The sequence below is a fragment of the Microtus oregoni genome, unplaced genomic scaffold (assembly GCF_018167655.1).
Source record: "Microtus oregoni isolate MIOR12 unplaced genomic scaffold, Mior012 000025F_ref0000491, whole genome shotgun sequence".
Lineage (NCBI taxonomy): Eukaryota > Metazoa > Chordata > Mammalia > Rodentia > Cricetidae > Microtus > Microtus oregoni.
This window is the reverse complement of record NW_024543084.1, coordinates 21,567,760-21,591,263: the sequence shown is the minus strand read 5'-3', so window position 1 is coordinate 21,591,263 and position 23,504 is coordinate 21,567,760. Positions and strand designations below refer to the sequence as shown.

The following is a 23,504-nucleotide window of genomic DNA, read 5'->3' as shown; positions in this document are numbered from 1 at the left end:
ACAAAACATACAGAATAAAGAAAGAATATTAAGAGCGGCAAAGGAAAAAGGTCAAGTTACTTATAAAGGTAAACCTATCAGACTTACACCTGACTTCTCTAGGGAAACCATGAAAGCCAGAAGGTCCTGGATAGATGTACTTCAGAAAGTAAGAGAACATGGATGCAAGCCCAGACTACTATACCCAACCAAGCTTTTGATCACTATAAATGGAGAAAACAAAATTTTCCAGGATAAAAACAAATTTAAACAATACGTAGCCACAAATCCAGCCTTATAGAAAGTAATAGGAGGAAAATCACAAACAAAGGAGTCCAACAATGACCACAATAACTCAAACATCTGGAGACCCTTCACCAGCACAACTCAAAGAAGGGAAACACACAAACTCTACTACTAAAAAAGTGACCGGAGTTAACAACCACTGGTCATTAATATCACTTAATGTCAATGGACTCAACTCACCTATAAAAAGGCACAGGCTAAGAGATTGGATACGAAAACAAGATCCAACATTCTCTTGTTTACAAGAAACACACCTCAACCACAAAGACAGGCACCTACTCAGAGTAAAGGGATGGGAAAAGGTTTATCAAGCAAATGGACCTAAGAAACAAGCAGGTGTGGCCATACTAATTTCTAACAAAGTTGACTTCAAACTCAAATCAATCAGAAGAGATGGAGAGGGACATTTTATACTCATAACAGGAACAATTCATCAGGATGAAGTCTAAATCCTGAATATCTATGCCCCTAATATAAAAGCACCCACGTACGTAAAAGAAACATTACTAAAACTCAAGGCTGCCATCAAGCCGCACACACTAATAGTAGGAGACTTCAACACTCCTCTCTCACCAATGGACAGGTCAATCAGACAGAAACCTAACAGAGAAATAAGAGAATTAATGGAGGTAATGAATCAAATGGACTTAACAGACATCTATAGAACATTCCACCCAAATAGGAAAGAATATACCTTCTTCTCTGCAGCTCATGGAACCTTCTCGAAAATTGACCACATACTGGGTAACAAAGAAACTTCCACAATTACAAAAAAATATTAGTAACCTCCTGTGTCTTATCAGATCACCATGGATTAAAGTAAGAATTCAACAACAATGCTACCCAAAGAAAGCCTACAAACTCATGGAAACTAAACAGTCAACTACTGAACCACACCTGGATCAAGGAAGAAATAAAGAAAGAAATTAAAGTCTTCCTTGAATTCAATGAAAATAAAGAAACAACATACTAAAACTTATGGGACACTATGAAAGCAGTCCTAAAAGGAAAGTTCATAGCACTAAGTGCCCACTTAAAGAAAACAGAGAAAGCTCACATAGGAGACTTAACAGCCCACCTGAAAGCTCTAGAAAAAAAAGACGCACACTCACCTAGGAGGAGTAGAAGACTGGAAATAATCAAACTGAGGACTGAAATCAACAAAATAGAAACACAGAAAACAATACAAAGAATCAATGAAACAAAAAGCTGGTTCCTGGAGAAAATCAACAAGATTGACAAACCCCTATCCAAACTAATCAAACGGCAGAGAGAGAATATGCAAATCATTAAGATCAGAAATGAAAAGGGGGACATAACCACAGACACAGAGGAAATTCAGAGAATCATTAGATCTTACTACAAAATCCTATATGCCACAAAACTGGAAAATGTAAAAGAAATGGACACTTTTTTAGATAAATACCATATACCAAAGTTAAACCAGGACCAGGTGAAAAATCTAAACAGACCTGTTAGTCGCAAAGAATTAGAAGAGGTTATCAAAAACCTCCCTACCAAATAAAGCCCAGGACCAGATGGTTTCAATGCGGAATTCTACCAGAACTTCCAAGAAGACCTAATACTATACTCCTTAATGTATTTCACAATATAGAAACAGAAGAGACATTGCCAAATTCCTTTTATGAAGCTACAGTCACTCTGATACCAAAACCGCACAAAGACTCAACCAAGAAAGAGAATTATACACCAATCTAACTCATGAACATCTATGCAAAAATCCTCAACAAAATACTGGCAAACCGAATCCAAGAACACATTAGAAAAATTATCCATTATGGCCGGGCGGTGGTGGTGCACGCCTTTAATCCCAGCACTTGGGAGGCAGAGTCAGGTGGATCTCTGTGAGTTCGAGACCAGCCTGGTCTACAAGAGCTAGTTCCAGGACAGGCTCCAAAACCACAGAGAAACCCTGTCTCAAAAAACCAAAAAAAAAAATTATCCATTATGATCAAGTAGGCTTCATCCCAGGGATGCAGGGCTGGTTCAACATACGAAAATCTATCAATGTAATCCATCATATAAATAAACTGAAAGAAAAAAACCATATGATCATTTCATTAGATGCTGAAAAAGCACTTGACAAAATTCAACATCCCTTTGTGATAAAAATATTGGAGAGATTAGGGATACAAGGGTCAAACCTAAATATAATAAAAGCTATTTACAGCAAGCCGACAGCTAACATCAAATTAAATGGAGAGAAACTCAAAGCCATCCCACTAAACTCAGGAACACGACAAGGCTGTCCACTCTCACCATACCTCTTCAATATAGTGCTTGAAGTTCTAGCAATAGCAGTAAGACAAAATTCTTCACAGATCTTGAGAGGACAATAATCAACTTTATATGGAAAAACAAAAAACCCAGGATAGCCAAAACAATCTTATACAATAAAGGAACTTCTGGAGGCATTACTTCCAACTCTATTACAGAGCTACAGTGATGAAAACAGTGTGGTACTGGCATAAAAACAGAGAAGTTGACCAATGGAATTGTATAGAAGACCCGGATTTTAACACACAAACCTATGAACACCTCATTTTTGATAAAGGAGCTAAAAGTATACAATGGAAGAAAGAAAGCATCTTCAACAAATGGTGCTGGCACAACTGGATGTCAACCTGTAGAAGAATGAAAATAGACCCATATCTATCACCATGCACAAAACTCAAGTCCAAATGGATCAAAGACCTCAATATCAATCTGAACACACTGAACCTGATACAAGAGAAAATGGGAAGTACACTACAACATATGGGCACAGGAGATCGCTTCCTAGGTATAACCCCAGCAGCACAGACATTAAGGGCAACATTGAGTAAATGGGACCTACTGAAACTGAGAAGCTTCTGTAAAGCAAAGGACACTGTCACTAAGACAAAAAAAAGACAACCCACTGACTGGGAGAAGATCTTCACCAACCCCGCAACAGACAAAGGTCTGATCTCCAAAATACATAAAGAACTCAAGAAACTAGACTTTAAAATGCTAATTAACCCAATTAAAAAATGGGGCACTGATCTGAACAGAGAATTCTCAACAGAAGAAGTTCAAATGGCCAAAAGACACTTAAGGTCATGCTCAACCTCCTTAGCGATCAGGAAAACGCAAATCAAAACAACTTTGAGATATCATCTTACACCTGTCAGAATGGCTAAAATCAAAAACACCAATGATAGCCTTTTCTGGAGAGGTTGTGGAGGAAGGGATACCCTCATTCATTGCTGGTGGGAATGCAAATTTGTGCAACCACTTTGGAAAGCAGGGTGGCGGTTTCTCAGGAAATTCGGGATCAACCTACCCCTGAACCCAGCAATACCACTCTTGGGAATATACCCAAGAGATGCCCGATCATATGACAAGGGCATTTGTTCAACTATGTTCATAGCAGCATTATTTGTAATAGCCAGAACCTGGAAACAACCTAGATGTCCTTCAATGGAAGAATGGATGAAGAAAGTGTGGAATATATACACATTAGAGTACTACTCAGGGGTAAAAAACAATGACTTCTCGAATTTTGCATGCAAATGGATGGAAATAGAAAACACTATCCTGAGTGAGGTAACCCAGACCCAAAAAGATGAACATGGGATGTACTCACTCATGATTGGTTTCTAGCCATAAATAAAGGTCATTGAGTCTATAATTTGATATCCTAAAGAAGCTAAATAAGAAGTTGAACCCAAAGAAAACCATATAGCTATCCTCCTGGTTATGGGAAGTAGACAAGATTTCCGGGCAAAAAAATTGGGATCTTGGGGGTGGGGTGGGAGGGCGGTAAGGGGAGATGGGGAGAGAAAAGTGAGAAGGGGAGGATGGAAGGAACTTGGGGAAACGGGATGATTGGGAGAAAGGAAGGTTGGATAGGAGGGCAGGGAAGCACATATCTTAATTAAGGGAGCCATCTTAGGGTTGGCAAGAGACTTGGACCTAGAGGGGCTCCCAGGTGCCCAGGGCGAGGTCCCCAGTTAGTTCCTGGGGTAGCTGAGGATAGGGAACCTGAAATGACCCTATCCTATAGCCATACTGATGAATATCTTGCATATCACCATAGAACCTTCATCTGGCGATGGATGGAGATAGAGACAGAGACCCACACTGGAGCACCGGACTGAGCTCCCAATGTCCCAATGAGGAGCAGAAAAAGGGAGAACATGAGCAAAGAAGTCAGGACCACAAGGGGTGCACCCACCCAGGGAGACAGTGGGGCTGATCTATTGGGAGCTCACCAAGGCCAGCTAGACTGTGACTGAAAAAGCATGGAATAAAACCGGACTCTCTGAATATGGTGAACAATGAGGGCTGCTGAGAAGCCAAGGACAATGGCACTGGGTTTTGATCCTACTTCATGTTCTGGCTTTGTGGGAGCCTAGCCAGTTTGGATGTTCATGTTCCTAGACCAGGATGGAGGGGTGAGGACTTTGGACTTTCCAAAGGGCAGGGAACCCTGACTGCTCTTCAGACTGAAGAGGGAGGGGGAGAGGAGTGGGAGAAGGGGGAGAGGAGTGGGAGGCTGGAAGGAGGCGGAAATTTTTTTTCAATAAAAAATAAATAAAAAATTTGCCGTGGGCTACACCTTTAATGCAAGTACTCAGGAGGCAGTGGCAGGGGGATACACAGAGTGAAAAAGTACTTACCTAAAAAAAAAGAAAAAGAAAGAAAAGAAAAAGTATGCTACAGACATGACAACAAACTGGACAACAGAATACGGGTATTTGTTCAAATATTTGTGTGTGTAGTTTTTTTTTCTTTTTTGTACTGCTGGGGATCAAACCTAGAGCCTTGTACATGATACGCAGGTTTAAGTAAGTTTTTGTCAACTTTTTCCAAATTTTATAGGGAAAGAAACTTTTTCAATACAGAACTAGAAAAACAATGTCCATATACAAAATAAGCTAAATATTACTTCACACCATATGTAAAAAATAACATCAAATATGTAATATAAAGAAAAAACAGGCCGGACATTGGTGGAGCACAGCTTTAATCTCAGCACTAGGAAGGCAGAGGCAGGCAAACCTCTGTAAGTTTGAGGCCAGCCTGTTCTACAGAGTGAGTTCCAGGAGAGGCAGGGCTACAAAGAAACCCTGTCTCAAAAAACCAAAACTATAAGCAACAAGCAGAGCCAGTCCAAAAAAGAGGTTGTGTATGCTGAAACCTGAAAGACTAGGGTGGGACTATGCAAATGCCTTTGAGTTTATATCATATTACAACCCAGGTGCCCCCATAAAGAGATACAGAGCTTAAACACTTGTCTTGTCAGGCTTTCCTCTTACTTTGATCTTCTCTTCTTTCTCCGCCCCTGCTCCTCTCCTTTGGGTGGAATTGTGAATCTGTGACCTTGGGAATGTGCAGTTTGCTCTTATTCAAGAGTTTGCCTAATTCTCTAAGAAGGAATTTGGACTTCTGAACCACGCTGGAATTATCAAGATTTATGAGAAGAATAGAAAATAAACTAGGTACATTATGGGTTTTTTGTTGTTGTGTTTTGGTTTTTCAATACAGGGTTTCTCAGTGTGGCTTTGAAGCCTGTCCCATTCTGTAAACCAGTCTAGCCTTGAACTCACAGAGATCCTCCTGCCTCTGCCACCACTACCCAGCTTGGGATTTTTATACATGTTAGTAATAACATAAAATGGTGATTCTGGTATTGAAAACAATACAGCATATACACAAACATGTATACATAATAAGAATGAAAAAAGGCTATAAATTTGATAGACAGTGGAAGGTGGTACATGAGAGGATTCGGAGGAAGAAAAGGGAAATATAATCTAAAAAAATAAAAAAGTTACATAAAATTAAAAAACAAAACAGCAGTTACTCAAAAATAGAAAACATAATTATCACATGGTTCAGCAATCCCACTCTGGTTATCGATGCAAAAAAAATTAAAATAGGAACTCAGAAATACACTTTTGTACACCCATGTTCATAACAAGACAACTCACAATAGATCAAAAGCTGAACAAAACCAAACATCTACAAACTGGTAAATAATAAAATACGATATATACATACAAAGTAACATTATCCAGCCATAAAACAATAAATGAATTCTAATATATCATACAACAATATGGGTAAATGTAGAATATTATTTTAACTATGTAAAGATGTTACATTTGTTTAAGCTGCAGAATATTACTTTAACTGTGTAAAGGTGTGTTACATTTGTTTATGCTGTGTTTTCTTAATTATGTAATGATGTGTTGCATTTGTTTCGCCTTTCCTGTCTAAGGCACCTGATTGGTCTAATAAAGAGTTGAACAGCCAATAGCTAGGCAGCAAAAGGATGGGCGGGGCTGGCAGGCAAAGAGAATTAAGTAGGAAGGGAAATCCAGGAGAAAGAGAAAGGAAGGGGGAGGGAGGGAGAAAGGAAGGAGAAAAAAAAAATGAGGGAGAAAGACAGGGACATGCCTGGAACCAAAAACCAGCCAGCTGCCAGCCAGTTGCCAATCAGAGACACAATAAAGCAGGAAAGTAGGACATACAGAAAGAAAAAGGTAAAAATCCCCAAGGCTGGGGCTGGAGAGATGGCTCAGCAGTTAAGAGCATTGTCTGCTCTTCCAAAGGTACTGAGTTCAATTCCCAGCAACCACATGGTGGCTCACAGGTCTGGTGCCCTTTTCTGGCCTCCAGGCACACACACAGACAGAATATTGTATACCTAATAAATACAATAAAAGAACAGAAAACATTCTTATAAAAAAAAATCCCCAAGGCAAAATGTAGATAAAGAGAACAGATGAAAATAAGAGCTAAGATAAGGCCGAGCATTCATAAACTAATAAGTCTCTGTGTCATGATTTGGGAGCTAGTTTGAGGCCTAAAAGAAAGACTGCTACAGATAAATCTGGAAAGCATTATGCTAAGTGAAATGTTAAAAACAAAAAGACAAATACTATGATTCCACTAATAGGGATATCTATAAAGGTAAAGAACTGGCCAGGCGGTGGTGGTGCACGCCTTTAATCACAGCACACACACACACACACACACACACACACACACACTCACACGTGCATATGTATATATGCACACACAAAGGAGAACCAGACATGGTATTAGGTGCCAGTAATTCCAGAACTAAAGAGGCAGAAGCAGAACAACTTATGAGCTCGAGGCCAGCTGAGCTACATGGTGTACTTACTAAAGGCCACCAGGAGCTATACAAAAAAAACAGGTATAATTACACACATCTGCATGCACACAATGAAAACTGTAATAAAAAGATCTGGCTGGTGGTGGTGGTGGTGCACACAGCACTTGGGAGGCAGAGGCAAGCAGAGCTCTGTGCATTTGAGGACAGCCTATTCTACAGAGAGAGTTCTAGGACAGGCTCCAAAAGCTATAGAGTAAGAGAAACCCTGTCTTAGAAAAACCAAAAAGAAAAAAAGAAAGAAAAAGATTAAAAAATTAACATTGTATTTGATCATGGAAATTGAAATCCTTCCACCTAAGAATAAGAACGAGACTAGAATATCATTGCCATTGTTTCTACCTACTATTATATTGGAAATCTTAGCCAGTACAGTATGAAAAACAAACACCATAAACATCAAAAAGGAAAACATATGGCTGTCTTTATTCATAGTTGTGCACACAAAAGTCCCAACAGATTTATTGTTTTAGGTGACTACCAGAACTAGTAAATTCAATACAAACTCAATACACAAAATCAATTGAATTGCAACAATTTGGCAAATAAACTTTAAAACCAGTCTGATTCATAATAGCATTAAAATGCAAAATGGAAATAATTTTAAAGTAAAACAAGATGTCAACATTAATCCATTTAAAACATTAAAGAGAAAAAGTAAAGATACTGCATTTAGAAAAAGGACAAACTAAATGCAAGGATTAGAAGCCCTGCTGTTGTTAAGGTGGTAGTTTGAGCCAGGGACAGAACACAGTGATAAAGCACTTTGCCTCACAGGCAAAGCTTCTTAGTTTACCTAGCAATGAAAAGAAAAAAAGACAATTCTTTTGATGGAATCAGTGCAAATCAATTTTAAAAACTCACCAAAATTTTTAGTTTTTTTTTTTTCAAATAAGTTGACTCTAAACTTTATATGGAATAGTTTTTTGAAAGAAAAAAAAAAACTAAGCCAAAATAACTTTGGAAAGAAGAATGGGGGTAGCTTATCAATACTCTGTTTATTATAAAGCCACAAAGTTGAGGACACCATGGCTTTGATGAAAAGATTCGAAAGGATTAATGAAAGAAAATACAAAAATCCATAGATTCGCCAGTGGTGGTGGTATATACCTTTAATCCCAGCAGTTGAAGAGACAGAGGCAGGCAGATCTCTGTGAGTTCAAGGCTAGCCTGGTCTACAAGAGCTACAAAAACCAAAAAATAAAATAAAATGTTTAAGTTTTGCCGGGCAATGGTGGCGTACTCCTTTAATCCCAGAGTGCTGGGAAATAAATAAATAAATAAATAAATAAGTAAGTAAGTAAGTAAGTAAATGTCATAGTTCCTAAAAGAAAATGGAATTTGGTTATACTAAGAATTTTTAGTGAGGAGAGATGGCTCAGTGGCTAAGAGCACTGGCTGCTCTTCCAAAGGACCTGGGTTCAATTCCCAGCACCCACATGGCAACAGTTAATTTAAAAAAAAAAAAGATATTCATTTTAAAATATGGTAAAAATGAAAAGGAAAAAAAGGCCAGGAGAAAATATGAATACCACATATACCATATGACATCCAGAATATAAAAATGTCAACATGCAAGAAGTAAAAAAGAACTTAATGTTTCTAATGTTCAAGACTTGAACCATTTAAAGAGATGACATATGAATAGCCAGTAGGTATATAACACAGTAACCAATATAAATGGCCATTGAGGAGATGCTGGCTAAAAACATACCTTCCCATCACAATGCTCACTAGAGTTACAAAAATTAAAACCCTGACAATATCAATTACTTGCAAACATATGAAATAGAAATTCATATGCTATTAGAACTATAAAACATAAAAACATTTTGGAAAACTGGCTACTCTATAAAAATTTTAATGTGTATCTACCTACCATATAAACCACCAATTTCTACTATGCTTTAGAGGATCAATATACAAAATGTATACAAAATTTTGTGTAAGAAATTTATTTATTAAGCATACATTGTTTTGCCTGTATGCATGCCTGTAGGCCAGAAGAAGACACCAGATCTCACTACAGAAGGTTGTGAGCCACCATGTGGTTGCTGACAATTGAACTCAGAGCCTTTGGAAGAGCAGGCTGTGCTCTTAACCTCTACGTCATCTCTTATAGCTGCTTTATCTGCACTAAACTAGGACCAGCCCAGGTGTCAACAGACGAACTACCTGCGATACTGTCAGTACAATACGCCTCAGGAATCAAAGGGGAAAAAGCATAGGGAATTTTGAAGTGGAACTACAATGGTGAAAACTGCTTCGATTTACACTGCAGATAGGAGCATTTCCTTGTATGAAAATTTCATATATCAATTTTAAAAAGATACAAAGAACAATGGCTTTGGGATCACATAGAGCAGCTCCACCACTTACCAGGTGTGTGACCTTGGCCAAGTGTTAAACTGTCAGTCTCCCCATCTGCAAAACAGAAAGAACTAGAGTTGAGAATAACTTCATAGAGCTGCAGGAAAACTAAACAAGATAATACTTTAATGATATAATACACTAAGTGCTCAGTAAATATTAACAAATTAAACAAGATAATACTTTAATGATATAATGCACTAAGTGCTCAGTAAATATTAACAAAGAAGTAGAAACTTTACTTGCACATTTCAGTCTTGTTTACTGTGACACCTAGTGGTGGCTGTTACAGCTTTATGAAGAAACCAGGCTTCACAAGAAGTAGCAAAGATCAGCATGCAAACTGTCACCCATGTTTTTCTTTTCTTTTCTTTTCTTTTCAACAAAGGGTCTCCTGTATTTCAGGTTGGAATTTACTGTGCATCCCAAGACGATCTTGAACTATTGATTCTCATGCCTCTACCTTCCAAGTTCTGGGATTATAGTTCACTTATTTTCTACTGCACCATGCATCCTAATAAGCTACTCAACATTTATTTATTTAAGAGACAGCATCTTTCTGTGTGGCTCACGCTGGCCTAAGACTAACTAAATAGAACAGGCTGGCCTTGAAATCACAGAGACCACCAGCATCTGTTGCCACCTAGGTCACCCTCAATTGATTCTTGCAAGTATTAACTCAAGCTTCACTTTATGGGGCTGAGCCATCTCACTGACCTATTCTAGGCTTTTAGAGTATCCCTTCCACAAAGCAATTTCAAGATAAGAGAATTCTGGTCTGGTACAGTGACTGACACATGTCATTCTAGCACTCAGGAGGCTAAAGCAATAAAATAATCTTGAGTTAAAGCCAACTGTGACAACATAGGATATCCTTTCTCAACACACACACACATACACCTGGGGTAAAGGAGTATGAATGCATATAATCTGAATAAAAAAACCTATGCTCTAAGTGGGAAGCTGGAGCTAAGGCTTGATTTGGCAGAATAGTTTCAAAAACTTGTCAGCTGAAAAGTAAGCTAAATTCTTTTTAAAATATATTCCATTTTTCTTAATCATGCAAAACTCTTACTTTAAAAAGTTAAAATTATGAGGTGGGTGGAAGTGCAATCCTTTAAATCTAGCACCTAGAAGGCAGATGAGCAGATCACTTTGAGTTAGAGGCCAGCAACATCCTCAAAGGGAAAATCCCTAAAGTGAAAGATTCTCATGCATTCTGATACCAAGGTATGGAATTAAAACAGCCATTTTCAGCTTTTTTCTTTTTAAATATGAGGGCCAGAGAGATGGCTCAGTGGGTAAAAGCACATGACACATAGGGTTGATGACATGAGAATGATCCCTGGAATCCACCTAAAGCCAGAAGGAGCCGGGTGCTGGTGAGATGGCTCAGAGGTTAAGAGCACTGGCTGCTCTTCCTGAGGTCCTGAGTTTAATTCCCAGCAACCACATGGTGGTTCACAACCATCTGTAATGAGATCTGGTGTCCTCTTCTGGCCCACAGGAATACATGCAGGCAGAATATTGTATATATAATAAAAATAATTAAATCTTTTAAAAAAAAAAAGCCAGAAGGAAAGAATCAACTCCACATGGTTGTCCTCTGACCTTCACACACTTGCTTTGGCAGATATAGCCCAGCCCATCCCCGCCCCCCCCCACACACACACATTTCAAACTGTCACAAGACTGCTCCCACAGAAAAAAATAATTGCTACAATCTAACCTCAGATTTTTTTTTACATTCTTTCTTGGTCATCCATCTTAAATTTCCAGGCTTAAGGGGCTCAGCGGTTAAGAGCACTGCCTGCTCTTCCAAAGGTCCTGAGTTCAGTTCCCAGCAACCACATGGTGGCTCACAACCATCTGTAATGAGATCTGGTGCCCTCTTCTGGCCTGTAGACAGAATACTGAGAATACTGTATATAATAAATAAATCTTAAAAAAAAAAAAAAAATCCAGGCTTAAGTGTTTTAGCTTTCCCTATACCATCAGATAATGACAGACATCCATGACAACTGAATAACTAACAATTGACTTTGAATGTAACTATCTTGGCATCAATTGTAAAGAAATGCTAAACTCTTGGCTCCCCAGAGAATGCCTACAAGTCAGTATAAACTCTGAAACAGCAACAGAAGTCAAGGGAATGGAGGTTCAGCCTATGTTCGCAATTGCATCACACCCCACCTTGTTCAAAACAATTCTTATGAATCCTTATCAGAAAACACTTCCCACCAAAAGACCTGAACCAGCAATGATGCAGCATACTGAACTGGAGCTTTAGAAGCACGGGAAAGTACTAATGCCACGCGCCACCTAATCACTGAATGTTGCAGAGGAGACATTAAGGAAAAACTGGAGACTTGTAAAAGTTTCTTAATTTGCTTCAGGAAAGAGCCTGTCTCCTAAAGAACCTGTCTCATGAAGTCCTGAACATAAGCTAGAGAAAAAAAAACCTCTTTGAGAGGCCTTAATTTAACAGTGAATTCTTCCAGTTTGTATCCAAAATCATCCTATAATGCAAAAGATGCTAAAATAACACATCATTGCCTTATTCTTTCACACACCAAAACACATATACACACACACACACAAATAAAAAATAAAAATCACAGCTGGGCGTAGTAGTGCACAATTTTAAACCTAGCACTAAGGAGGTAGAAGCAGGCAGATCTCTGTGAGTTTGAGGACAGCGTGGTTCACAAAAGTGAGTTCCAGAACATCCAGAGCTGTTACACAGAGAAACCCTAACATGAAAAACCATACACATACAGACATACAAAGAGAAAACAACCATCATATATGTTATAAATCATTATGCTGAACTGGGTATGGTTGTACATGCCTTTAACCTTAGCATTCAGACAGAAACAGGCAGATTTTGAGTTCAAGGCCAGCCAGGAATACAAAATGAGTTCTAAACCAGCCAGGGTGACATAGTAAGACTAAATAAAACTGTCTTTAACTCTTCATATATACATATAGAAAAACACATATACATAGATACACACACACACACACACACACAGAAAATACAAGTCGGGTAGTGGTGGTGTGCACCTTTAATCCCAGTACTTGGGAGGCAGAGGCAGGAGGATCTCTGTGAGTTCTACAAAAAGCCAGTTCCAGGCCAGCCAGAATTACACAGAGACCATGTCTCCAATAATGATGATGATCATGATAATGAAGATGATCATACAAGGACCTTGCACACATTAGCTAAAGGCTCTGTCACTGAGATACTTCCTCAGCCTCACCACTAGCATCTGAAACTCATCAAAATACAGGTTACAGACAGGGCAGACCAGTTAAACAGGGCTCTGCAGCCACACTTTATGGAATCCCTGGAATAAGTCATTTCACGGATTTGTTGGTGGTGGTGGTCAGTTGGTTGTCTTTTTTTTTTTTTTGAGACAGTTTCTCTGTATCTTTGGAGCCTATCCTGGAAGTAGCTCTTGTAAGACCAGGCTGGCCTAGAACTCACAGAGATCCACCTGCCTCAGCCTCCCGGGTGCTAGGATTGAAGGCGTGCGCCAGCGCCGCCTGGTTCATTTCATGTTCTTAAGCAGATGTCACAGTTCTTATGTAAAACTATGGAATGTTTTGCTGCAGGAGCTACTTTTGCTCCTTCAGCCAATAGACTTTGAGATACCAGCCCACTAGGGTGTGGTATCTTTCGCGTTAAAAATAACCAGCAGCAGCCCTCTTGCTAGCTCTCTTGCTTGTTTTGGATTCCACATCTGGCTATCAGCCGCTTTTCCTGGTCGTGCAGGAAGCTGTTGTCTAGGACGGTGATCTGTAAGTTATTTCCCTTTAAATGAATAACGCTTTTATTAATCATAATTCCAAATTGGTGTGGGATTGTTTTGTTTTGTGACTTACTCCTTTAATGTTTAGTCTTTATAAGTATTTAAAAAAAAAAAAACAGTGTAAAGCACTTTTTAATATGACAGTTATTACTTATGGTAACCAGAAATCATATATATACAGTGTCTGCCACATAAGAAACACCCAATAAATTGTATTTCTCAGGCTGGGACAAAGTCTAAGTGAATAAACTTCTTGCCATTCAAACATGAGAATCTGAGTTCAGATCCCCATGCATCTATAATTCAATTGCTCCTACAAGCGATGGGAGGCAGAGACAAGTTTGAACAACAAGAGACCCTGTGTCTCAAGGTGAAAGGTAAGGTCCAACACCCAATGTTTTACCCTAATCTCTATACATATACACACACAGTATGAGATAAAAAATAGATTTAAAAATGAGATAAATAATAATAAAAATAAGCAAAAAATTAAAAATGAGATTAAAAAGTTTGGGTTTTTTGTTGTTCTTGTTTTGGTGTTTTGAGACAGGTTTCTCTGCATATCTGTATAACAAGCTCTGGCTGTCCTGGAACTTGCTTTGAGAGACTAGGCTGGCCTCAAGCTCACAAAAGTCTCCATATCTGCCTCTCAAGTGCTGCGATTACAGGTGTGCGCCACTATTACCCAGCTACCTTTCCTTTCCTTGATACCTATTATTCAACTTTAAATTGATTCTCTGCAGACAGTGTTTGGACATATCCTCCCACCTTTATTTTTTAGGGTTTATTTTTGTTTGTCGGTGTTTTGTCTGCATGTATATTTGGGCACCATATACACACTGTATGCAGAGGCCAGAAGAGGCATCAGATTCCCTGGAACTGGAATTACAGGTGGTCGTGACCTGCCAGGTGAGTGCAAGGAATTGAACCTGGGTCCTGTGAAAGAGCAGCCAGTGCTCTTAACCACTTATACATCTCCCTACCACCTGCACTTCTTATTTTTTTAAGATTTAATTACTTGTTTGTTTATTATGTATTCTGCCTGCATGTATGCCTGCAGGCCAGAAGAGGGCAACAGATCTGAGAATTGAACTCAGGACCTTTGAAAGAGCAGTCGGCGTTCTCAACCTTTGAGCCATTTTTCCAGCACCCTGCAATACTTTCTAATATCAAAAGTTATGAAAAAAAATTATGCTATATTGCCAGGTGTGGTGGTGTACACCTTTAATCTCAGCACTTGGGAGGCAGAGGCAGGCGGCTCTCTGTGAGTTCGAGGCCAGCCTGGTCTATGGAGAGTTGCAGAACAGTCAAGGTTATAGAGAGAAGCCCTGTCTTTTTTTTTAATATCTATTTATTTATTATGTATACAATATTCTGTGTGCATGTCTGCAGGCCAAAAGAGGGTACCAGAGCTCTTTACAGATGGTTGTGAGCCACCATGTGGTTGCCGGGAATTGAACTCAGGACCTTTGGAAGAGCAGGCAATGCTCTTAACCACTGAGCCATCTCTCCAGCCCCTGAGAAGCCCTGTCTTTAAAAAAAACCAAAGGTAGGGGAAATAGGAAAGAAATGAAACATAGGTTAATGAATAAAATACAGTTACAATATTTCATGAATACAATGAATTTTAACAATATAACAGCATACACTTATTAGTGTTTACCATTAGTTAAACATTGTTCTAAACCCTTTACATGTATTACTACACCTAATCCTCATAATAGGCCTAATAAAATTGTTATACTAAAAAAATTTATACTTTTCTTGTTCGAATTTTCAGATGACAAAACTAATACACAAAGATTACATAATTTAGCCAAGATTGTAATAGAGCAAGATAGTGAGCTAGAGCCTTCCTTTTTTTATTTATGTATCTATGTGTATTGTGTATGGTGTGTCTGTGTGGTTTTGTACACATTTAAGCATTGCTTATAGAAGCCAGAAGAGGGGATCAGATCCCCTGAAACTGTAATTACAGATAGTTTTGAGACACCATGAAGATGCTAGAAACTAAATCCAGGTCCTCTAAAGAAGTCTAATCATCTATCTCCCCAGCCCCTGATCGTGTTTTTTCTTCCTTAATTCAGAAGTTTTTGCTTATACAAAAAACTGAAGCACTTCATTTGAAATGTGGACTTATGAACTATAGAACATGTCCTCTGTGGCACTGTTTATAGTGTAGGAAAAGTAGAAACCATCTGAATGCCCAGGAATAAGAGAATGGCTAAATAGACCATGCCAAAGCTATTCCACCATTCAAAGAAGTTGCCATACTGCCATTAAAAATATTTATTAACATAAATGTCTCATGACTTGGGGCCAATGTTCTACATGTATAAGGGGAAAATGAGAACAAAAATACATAGATGTTATGATTATTAATAATTTAAAAGATTATCTCAAACACAAACTTAGAATGGTTGCTCTCAAATGAAAAACAATGTTTATTTCTGAGTGGCAAGATTAGAGATTCCTGTGTTTTCATTTCAATGTTTTTTTTTTATTTTTTTTTTCATCTTAATGTTTTAAAGAAAAACACAAGTTTCTACTAATTCAACTATACCAGTAACCTCAACTGTCTGGGACAGAAAAAAAAAAATGCCAAAAAAGATTCCGATCTGTCTAACTGCAAGTGGCTTCTTTTCTTTTGAGTCATAATCTTTGGACATCATACAAAAAGCAAGCAGATACAAAAAAAAAAAAAAAAATCAACTTCAACTTTGTAAACCAAATGAAAGTATTTTCAATTTTTTTAAATGATTATTTTAGGATCACAGCACAAGATGAGGAACAGACTTCATACAGGCCAAAACTTCAGGATTAAGAGACAAAAATTGGACTCCAGAGAAGGAATTGATGTTGAATCCAACCATTTACCCTTTCACCCTCTGTCTGCCCCATAACTGAGCAGGACCAATTGTTTCCTTGTATTACGGGATGTTTACAATCCCAGAGTGCCATGAAAGGAATTAATAATTTAGCTTAGACAGCTGACAGCCTTTATTGGGAGCCTCTGGTCTACAGGACAGACATCAGAGCAAGCACTGTCTTGAAATCACAGGTCCCTTTACTGTTTTATAGCTTAATTGGCCCCCAGACATAAATCACTTATTTCTCCTGTATTAGGCAACAATGACTTCTTTTCTCTAATTTTCCTTGTTATCAAGTCAGCCCTTGTTCTTTTGAGTTTTACAACTACACGGCAAACACAGCAGCTGAGGGAAAACTCAGGGAGCTATGCAGACTGGGGTTATTTGGAAATAGCACAGAAAGGTTATGCTGTTTTGAACTTCTCTTGACCTCTGACTGCCCTTGTACCCAGGTTTATGCAAAGGACACAGTACAGGGCACTTCTTGTAGAAATGAACTTAGCCTGAACCTGAGTCATAACATTGGACTCTAGGAAGTCCAGGAATTGTAGGAAGGAGCCAGAATGTGAACACCAGCTCATATTTGAAGCATGGCTGCCCATCTGCTCTACCACAGAAAAGGTAAAACAACACCTAGCAGATAAAGTGAGTCCTCCCCTAACTAGTTCCAACATTCCATCTGTTGTCCCAAATCTGCTATCTAGAACCACTGCCAAGCACAACTGGAAATCAACTGTAAAGGTGGGCTGTCACAATAAAATAGAAACTGACTTTTCCCACTAGGAATTCATAGTGGGAAGACATTAGCATCCCTAAATTCCAGAGATACAATAAAGAGAAAGCTCTAATATTCTCAATCTAATATGTAAAGATAGTAACATAGAAAATATTATTCCTTCTAGTTAGAAATCAACAGAAACTGCTGTATCAACAATACTTAATCAGGGGCCTGGTAAGATGATTTAGATGCTTCCTACTTTTACAGAGGACCTGAGTTAAATATTCAGCACCCACGTGAGGTGACTCACAATCGCCTATAAGTATTCTAGCTACTCCAAGGGATTCAACTGACCTTCATGGCCACCCACACTGACATGCAGGTATACACAGATGCATACACATAATTAAAAATAAAAACAAATCATAATAACATCATAATCATTATCATCACCATCACTATCATCATCATTATTATCAGGCTAAATCTGGTAGGACACACCTATAATCCAAGTATTCTGGGGAAGGGGAAGGATTACTTTTGAATTTGAGGCCAGACTGTACTACATAGTGAATTCAAGACAATTCAGGGTACAAAGAGAGACCCTGTCTTTAAAAAAAAGGAAAATAAAACATCACAATCAAATACACAGTCCATCTCAATTTTATTTTTTAAGATTTATTTATTATGTATACAGTATTCTGCCTGCATGCCAGAAGAGGGCACCAGATCTCATTACAAAAAGGTCTGAGCCATCATGTGGTTGCTAGGAACTGAACTCAGGACCTCCAGAAGAGCAATCAGTGTTCTTAACCTCTGAGTCATCTCTCCAGGCCCACCCATCTCAATCTTACAGCTTCTTAATTTGACAGAGTCAAGGCCCAAAACTAATACAGACTGAGATCATAATTTTACTTTTGTCAATAGATTATAATTAGATCCTTACATGTTTTTCAAAGACAAGAGCAAAAGAAAAGTACTAGCTTCACAAAAATGATGTAGGAACTGAGAATATTACCCATATACACGAAGTACATTTTAAAGTACCTTTAAAAGAAAAGTCATTTTAGGTAACTCCCATTCTACAGTGATATATAAAATCATGTTTACTTGCCAGGTGCTGGTGGTGCACGCCTTTAATCCCAGCACTAAGGAAGAAGAGGCGGATCTCTGTGAATTCAAGGCCAGACTACTCTATAATTCAAGACAGTCAGATCTGTTACACAGAAAGACCTGGTCTCAAAACAAAACAAAGCAAAAAACCCAAAAAATCATGTCTACTCTCACGAAATGGAGAAGTCTGTAAAAACCACCATATTCAGTAAGGGAGCAAATATGTAACAGAAGTAGGATTACTTAATCCACAATCTCTCAATAAATGGCATGAGCTTTTAGTAAATGCAGAATTGGATGCTATTTCGAAGTCTGAAAACTATCTTTCTAAGTATCTTTAATATATTCCTAATATGTGAAGGCAAGAACTAAAGTTAATCATTTGTGCAATCTGAGGCTAAGAACTGGGCCTGGAGCAAAGAAAAGCAGTGTTTCATTCAGCTTTAAATTATTTGGTATGCTTTCTGCATAGTCACACAAAAGTCTGCTTGCAGAATTTCTTAGTACCTCCTAAGTGATGACAAGGTGTTCTATGACAGGACCATGACTCAAGAAAATAACTGAAGGGGGCTGGAGAGATGGCTCAGTGGTTAGGAGCATTGCCTGCTCTTCCAAAGGTCCTGAGTTCAATTCCCAGCAACCACATGGTGGCTCACAACCATCTGTAATGATATCTGGTGCCCTCTTCTGGCCTGCAGACATACACACAGACAGAATATTGTATGTATAATAAAAATAAATAAATATTAAAAAAAAAAAAAAGAAAATAACTGAAGTTAGCTCTTCTTCCTCCCAAGGTTAATCATAAGAAAATGACAAGAGTCAAAACAGTGTGCTGACCCTAAGTGTGTGGTCATAATATAAAACCGATTCTGACTTTTGTGAATTTCAAAGAGCCATGACTAGGACTGCTGAGCTGCCAAACCTAAGTTTGATCCCTAGAATACACATGGTAGAAGGCGAGAACTAACTAACTCCTACAAGTTGTCCTCTGATAGCCACATGCATGTTGTGGCATGCACAACCCCCTATAGACACAATTAATTAATGTTTTTTTAAAAAGCAAATCTAATTCCCTGCCATTTGATAAATATCATGGACTTATTTGCTTGACAATAAAGTAATAGTTGAACATACATGAATAAATACTTATTTTAAAGTATAGGGGGAAAATATATAAAAAGGTCCATATTCTCAGGGATGATATTAGCTCATGAGTGAAAGATAAGCTTCATTATTTACTTAATAACATACTGGTCAGTTAGCCCCAGGACCCTTTAAAAGTTCTAGAATGAGATGGTAACTCTAGACTGTCTCATAAATATTAAATCTAAATTATCATGTGATCTCTTAACATATAGCAAAATAAAGTTAATACACAGCAGACACTCATGTTTTATTTCTGTAACAACTATAACCATGTCCTAGAATATTTCATGCCACAAATTGGGAGCACAGGAAATTTAAATAGTTTTTATCAAAACTTACAGAGTCTTGAAAAACAGGATCAGTGAGGATTCCTATAGTAATAATTATCATTATTATAAAGATACAATAATAATTATTATTATTACTATTATCATTATGTGAGTAGCAAATAGCAAATTGCAACCAATTGGCCTGCAAGTGCAGGTACAGCCATGTGAGTCCATACCTGCCCAAACACAGGTATATATATACACAGAGAGAGGAAGGGAGGGAAGGAGGGAGGGAGGGAGGGAGAAAAATGAAGAGGAGGGAAGGAGGAAGAGAAGGGAAGGGAGGAGAGAACAGGAGGGAAAGAGAAGGGGAAGATAGAGGAGGGAGGGGAAAGGAGAAAATGGAAGGGAGAAAAGGACAGAACAAGAGGAAAGAAGGAACAGGGGAGAAAACAATCTGGCCTCTGTAATGCTTGACCTTGACTGTGATAGTTGACCTTCATTGCTAACTTGAAGGATTTATAATCATAACCACTTAAGGGACAAACCTCTGCATGTCTTAGAGGACATTTACAGAAGGCTTTAACTGAGAGTAAACCAACCCTTAATGTGGGCAGCACAATTCGACATGCTGGGGACCCAAACTCAATAAATGTACAAAGAGCACTGAGCACTTAGCATTCCTGTCTCATCTCCTTCCTGAATACAGACATAAGTATGACTGCTTCACAATCCTGCGGCAAAACCAGATCTGCTCCAGCAGCCACTATCACCTCTGTCATAAGGAATTGGACCATAAAACTGTAACCAAAGACTGGCATATCCCTCAATAAGCTTCTTTTGTTACAGCAATGACAAAATAAGTAATATAACTCCTTTAAATAAACTATGACAATTACTACTTCAAATGTTTTTGCTCAGTATACTGGCTCACACTTTTAATCCCAGTACCCAGGAGGCATAGGAAAGAAGATCTCAGTGAGTTCAAGGCCAGCCTGGTCTACCAGTAAGTTCCAGCCCAGCCATTGCTACATAGAGAGACCCTGTGTCTTGGAAAAAGGAAGAGGAGGGAGTGAGCTAAGGTTGGTAGTTTTGAATATACAGTTGCGAATATACAAATGCTACACTGTTTGCTGCTAGTTTCACAGGAGGATGGAGAACTGAGCAAGGGAGGGGTCTGCTTTAAACAAAATTTTCAGAAAACAACTTTTTATTAAATGCATAGATCTGGCCATCAAACAGTACTAGCAAATGAAAATGAAAATGTCACAAGAAAGATTATCATCCTTACTGTTAAGAGAAGATACATTCTTCAAATAACAACATCAAAGATGCCAAAGTTAAACACCCAGCACAGCCACACCTTTTCTTACCGACAAACATTAGGGAACATTTAGAACTTACTAGTGCCGGGATCAAGTTCTGCCAATTCATCCTGACAGAAACCTAAAGAGAACACAAAAGGGGGAAAAAGAATTAGTAGTTTTTTTGTTTTTTTTTTTTTTGGTTTTTCGAGACAGGGTTTCTCTGTGGCTTTGGAGCCTGTCCTGGAACTAGCTCTGTAGACCAGGCTGGTCTCGAACTCACAGAGATCCACCTGCCTCTGCCTCCCGAGTGCTGGGATTAAAGGCGTACGCCACCAACGCCCGGCAAGAATTAGTAGTTTTTTAATTACTCCAAGCTGACTCAAAATATTAAAAATCAAATACCATACAATATGAGAGGATTTAGACTTTAGGCAGGGGTTTGTGACTCAGTTTTTGCCTAGGTGAGCAAAATACTGGGTTCAATTTCTAATAACACTCCCACGTCCCAAATTAGACTCAAAAATTAATTTTGTTTTAAATCCTAGTTTTTTGTTGTTGTTTGTTTTGTTTTGGTTTGGTTTATCGAGACAGGGTTTCTTTGTAGCGTTGGAGCCTGTCCTGGATACTAGGCTGGCCTCGTACATAATAAATCCTAGTTCTAACAATTACCTACTGCACAGGCCCCTCTCTGGATTTCCATTTCATCACATTAGTACAGAAATGAAGATGAGAGCATGTACCAGAGCTACAGCTGGAGTGAGAGAGCTAGGCACATCTCTTAGCACAAAGTAGGGGCTCAATAAACATCATCACAGCAAGAACAAAAGAATGTCAGTGTCCACTGGAATATGGAAAATTAAAATTTATTTAATACTTGGGGTTTTAATGTTATCAATTATGTTCCAAAAAGAAAGCAAGATAAGCAAAACAGGAATTTGAACAAATATCATACAGGGTGAGTTTACTTAAAATTATCACAGATTACGGCTGGGGATACAGCTCAGTTGTTACAGTGGTTGCTTAACATACATGTTCTCTGATTGTATAAACTGGGCACAGTGGAACACATCTACAATCCCAGCCACAAATAATTAGACACAGGAGGACCAGATCAAGATCAGCCTGGGACGGGCTGGAGAGATGGCTCAGAGGTTAAGAGCAATGGCTGCTCTTCAAGAGGTCCTGAGTTCAATTCCCAGCAACCACATGGTGGCTCACAACCATCTGTAATGAGATCTGGTGCCCTCTTCTGGCCTACAGACATACATGGAGGCTGAACACTGTGTACATAATAAATAAATCTTTAAAAAAAAAAAAGTCAGCCTGGGAGGACCAATGGAACCGAAAAGAAGACCCGGATATCAGGCTGGAGAGATGGATCAGCAGTTAAGAGCTGCTGCTCTTCCAGCTCTTAACAATTCATAATGAGATCTGGTGCCCTCTTCTGGCCTGCAGGCATACGTGCAGGCAAAACACTGTACACACACTAAATAAACTTTTTTTAAAAAAAAGAGGACCCAGATATCAATCCACACATATTGAAACACCTGATCTTTTTTTTTTTTTTTTTTTGGATTTTTCGAGACAGGGTTTCTTTGTAGCTTTTGGTTCCTGTCCTGGAACTAGCTCTTGTAGACCAGGCTGGTCTCGAACTCACAGAGATCCGCCTGCCTCTGCTTCCCGAGTGCTGGGATTAAAGGCATGCGCCACAACCACCCGGCTCTGATTTTTTTTTTTTTTTTTTGGTTTTTCGAGACAGGGTTTCTCTGTGGTTTTGGAGCCTGTCCTGGAACTAACTCTTGTAGACCAGGCTGGAAGATTTATTTATTTATTATGTATACAGTATCTGTCTGCATGTATACCTGCATGTCAGAAGAGGGCACTATATCTCATCATAGAAGGTTGTGAACGACCATGTGGTTGCTGGGAATTGAACTCAGGACCTCTGGAAGAGCAGTCACTGCTCTTAACCTCTGAGCCATCTCTCCAGCCCCGAACACCCGATCTTTGATAAAGAAGCAAAAAATATCAAATGGAAAAAAGAAAGCATATTTAACAAGTGGTGCTGGCATAACTGGATATCAACATGTAGAAGAATGAAAATAGACCCATATCTATCACCATGCACAAAACTCAAGTCCAAATGGATCAAAGACCTCAACATAAAGCCATCCACACTGAACCTTATAAGAGAAAGTGGGAAGTACACTTGAATGCATTGGCACAGGAGACCGCTTCCTAAATAGAACCCCAGCAGCACAGACACTGAGAGAAACAATTAATAAATGGGACCTCCTGAAACTGAAAAGCTTCTGTAAAGCAAAGGACACTGTCAACAAGACAAAACGACAGCCTTTTTGTCTTGGGAAAAGATCTTCACTAACCCCACATAAGACAGAGGTCTGATCTCCAAAATATA

General features: G+C 38.7%; 1 protein-coding gene across 3 annotated transcripts in view; it reads right to left on the bottom strand.

Moving 5' to 3' along the window:
• Positions 1–23,504, bottom strand: part of Nr6a1 (nuclear receptor subfamily 6 group A member 1) — a 163,209-nt gene that overhangs the window by 118,327 nt on the left and 21,378 nt on the right. For all 3 annotated transcript variants that reach the window (XM_041674742.1, XM_041674743.1, XM_041674744.1), the window contains exons 2-3: positions 21,183–21,224; positions 9,854–9,898 (exon numbers count right to left, since the gene is read on the bottom strand). In XM_041674742.1, the coding sequence (XP_041530676.1) occupies positions 9,854–9,898; positions 21,183–21,224 (87 nt within the window). The remainder of the gene's footprint in view (positions 1–9,853; positions 9,899–21,182; positions 21,225–23,504) is intronic.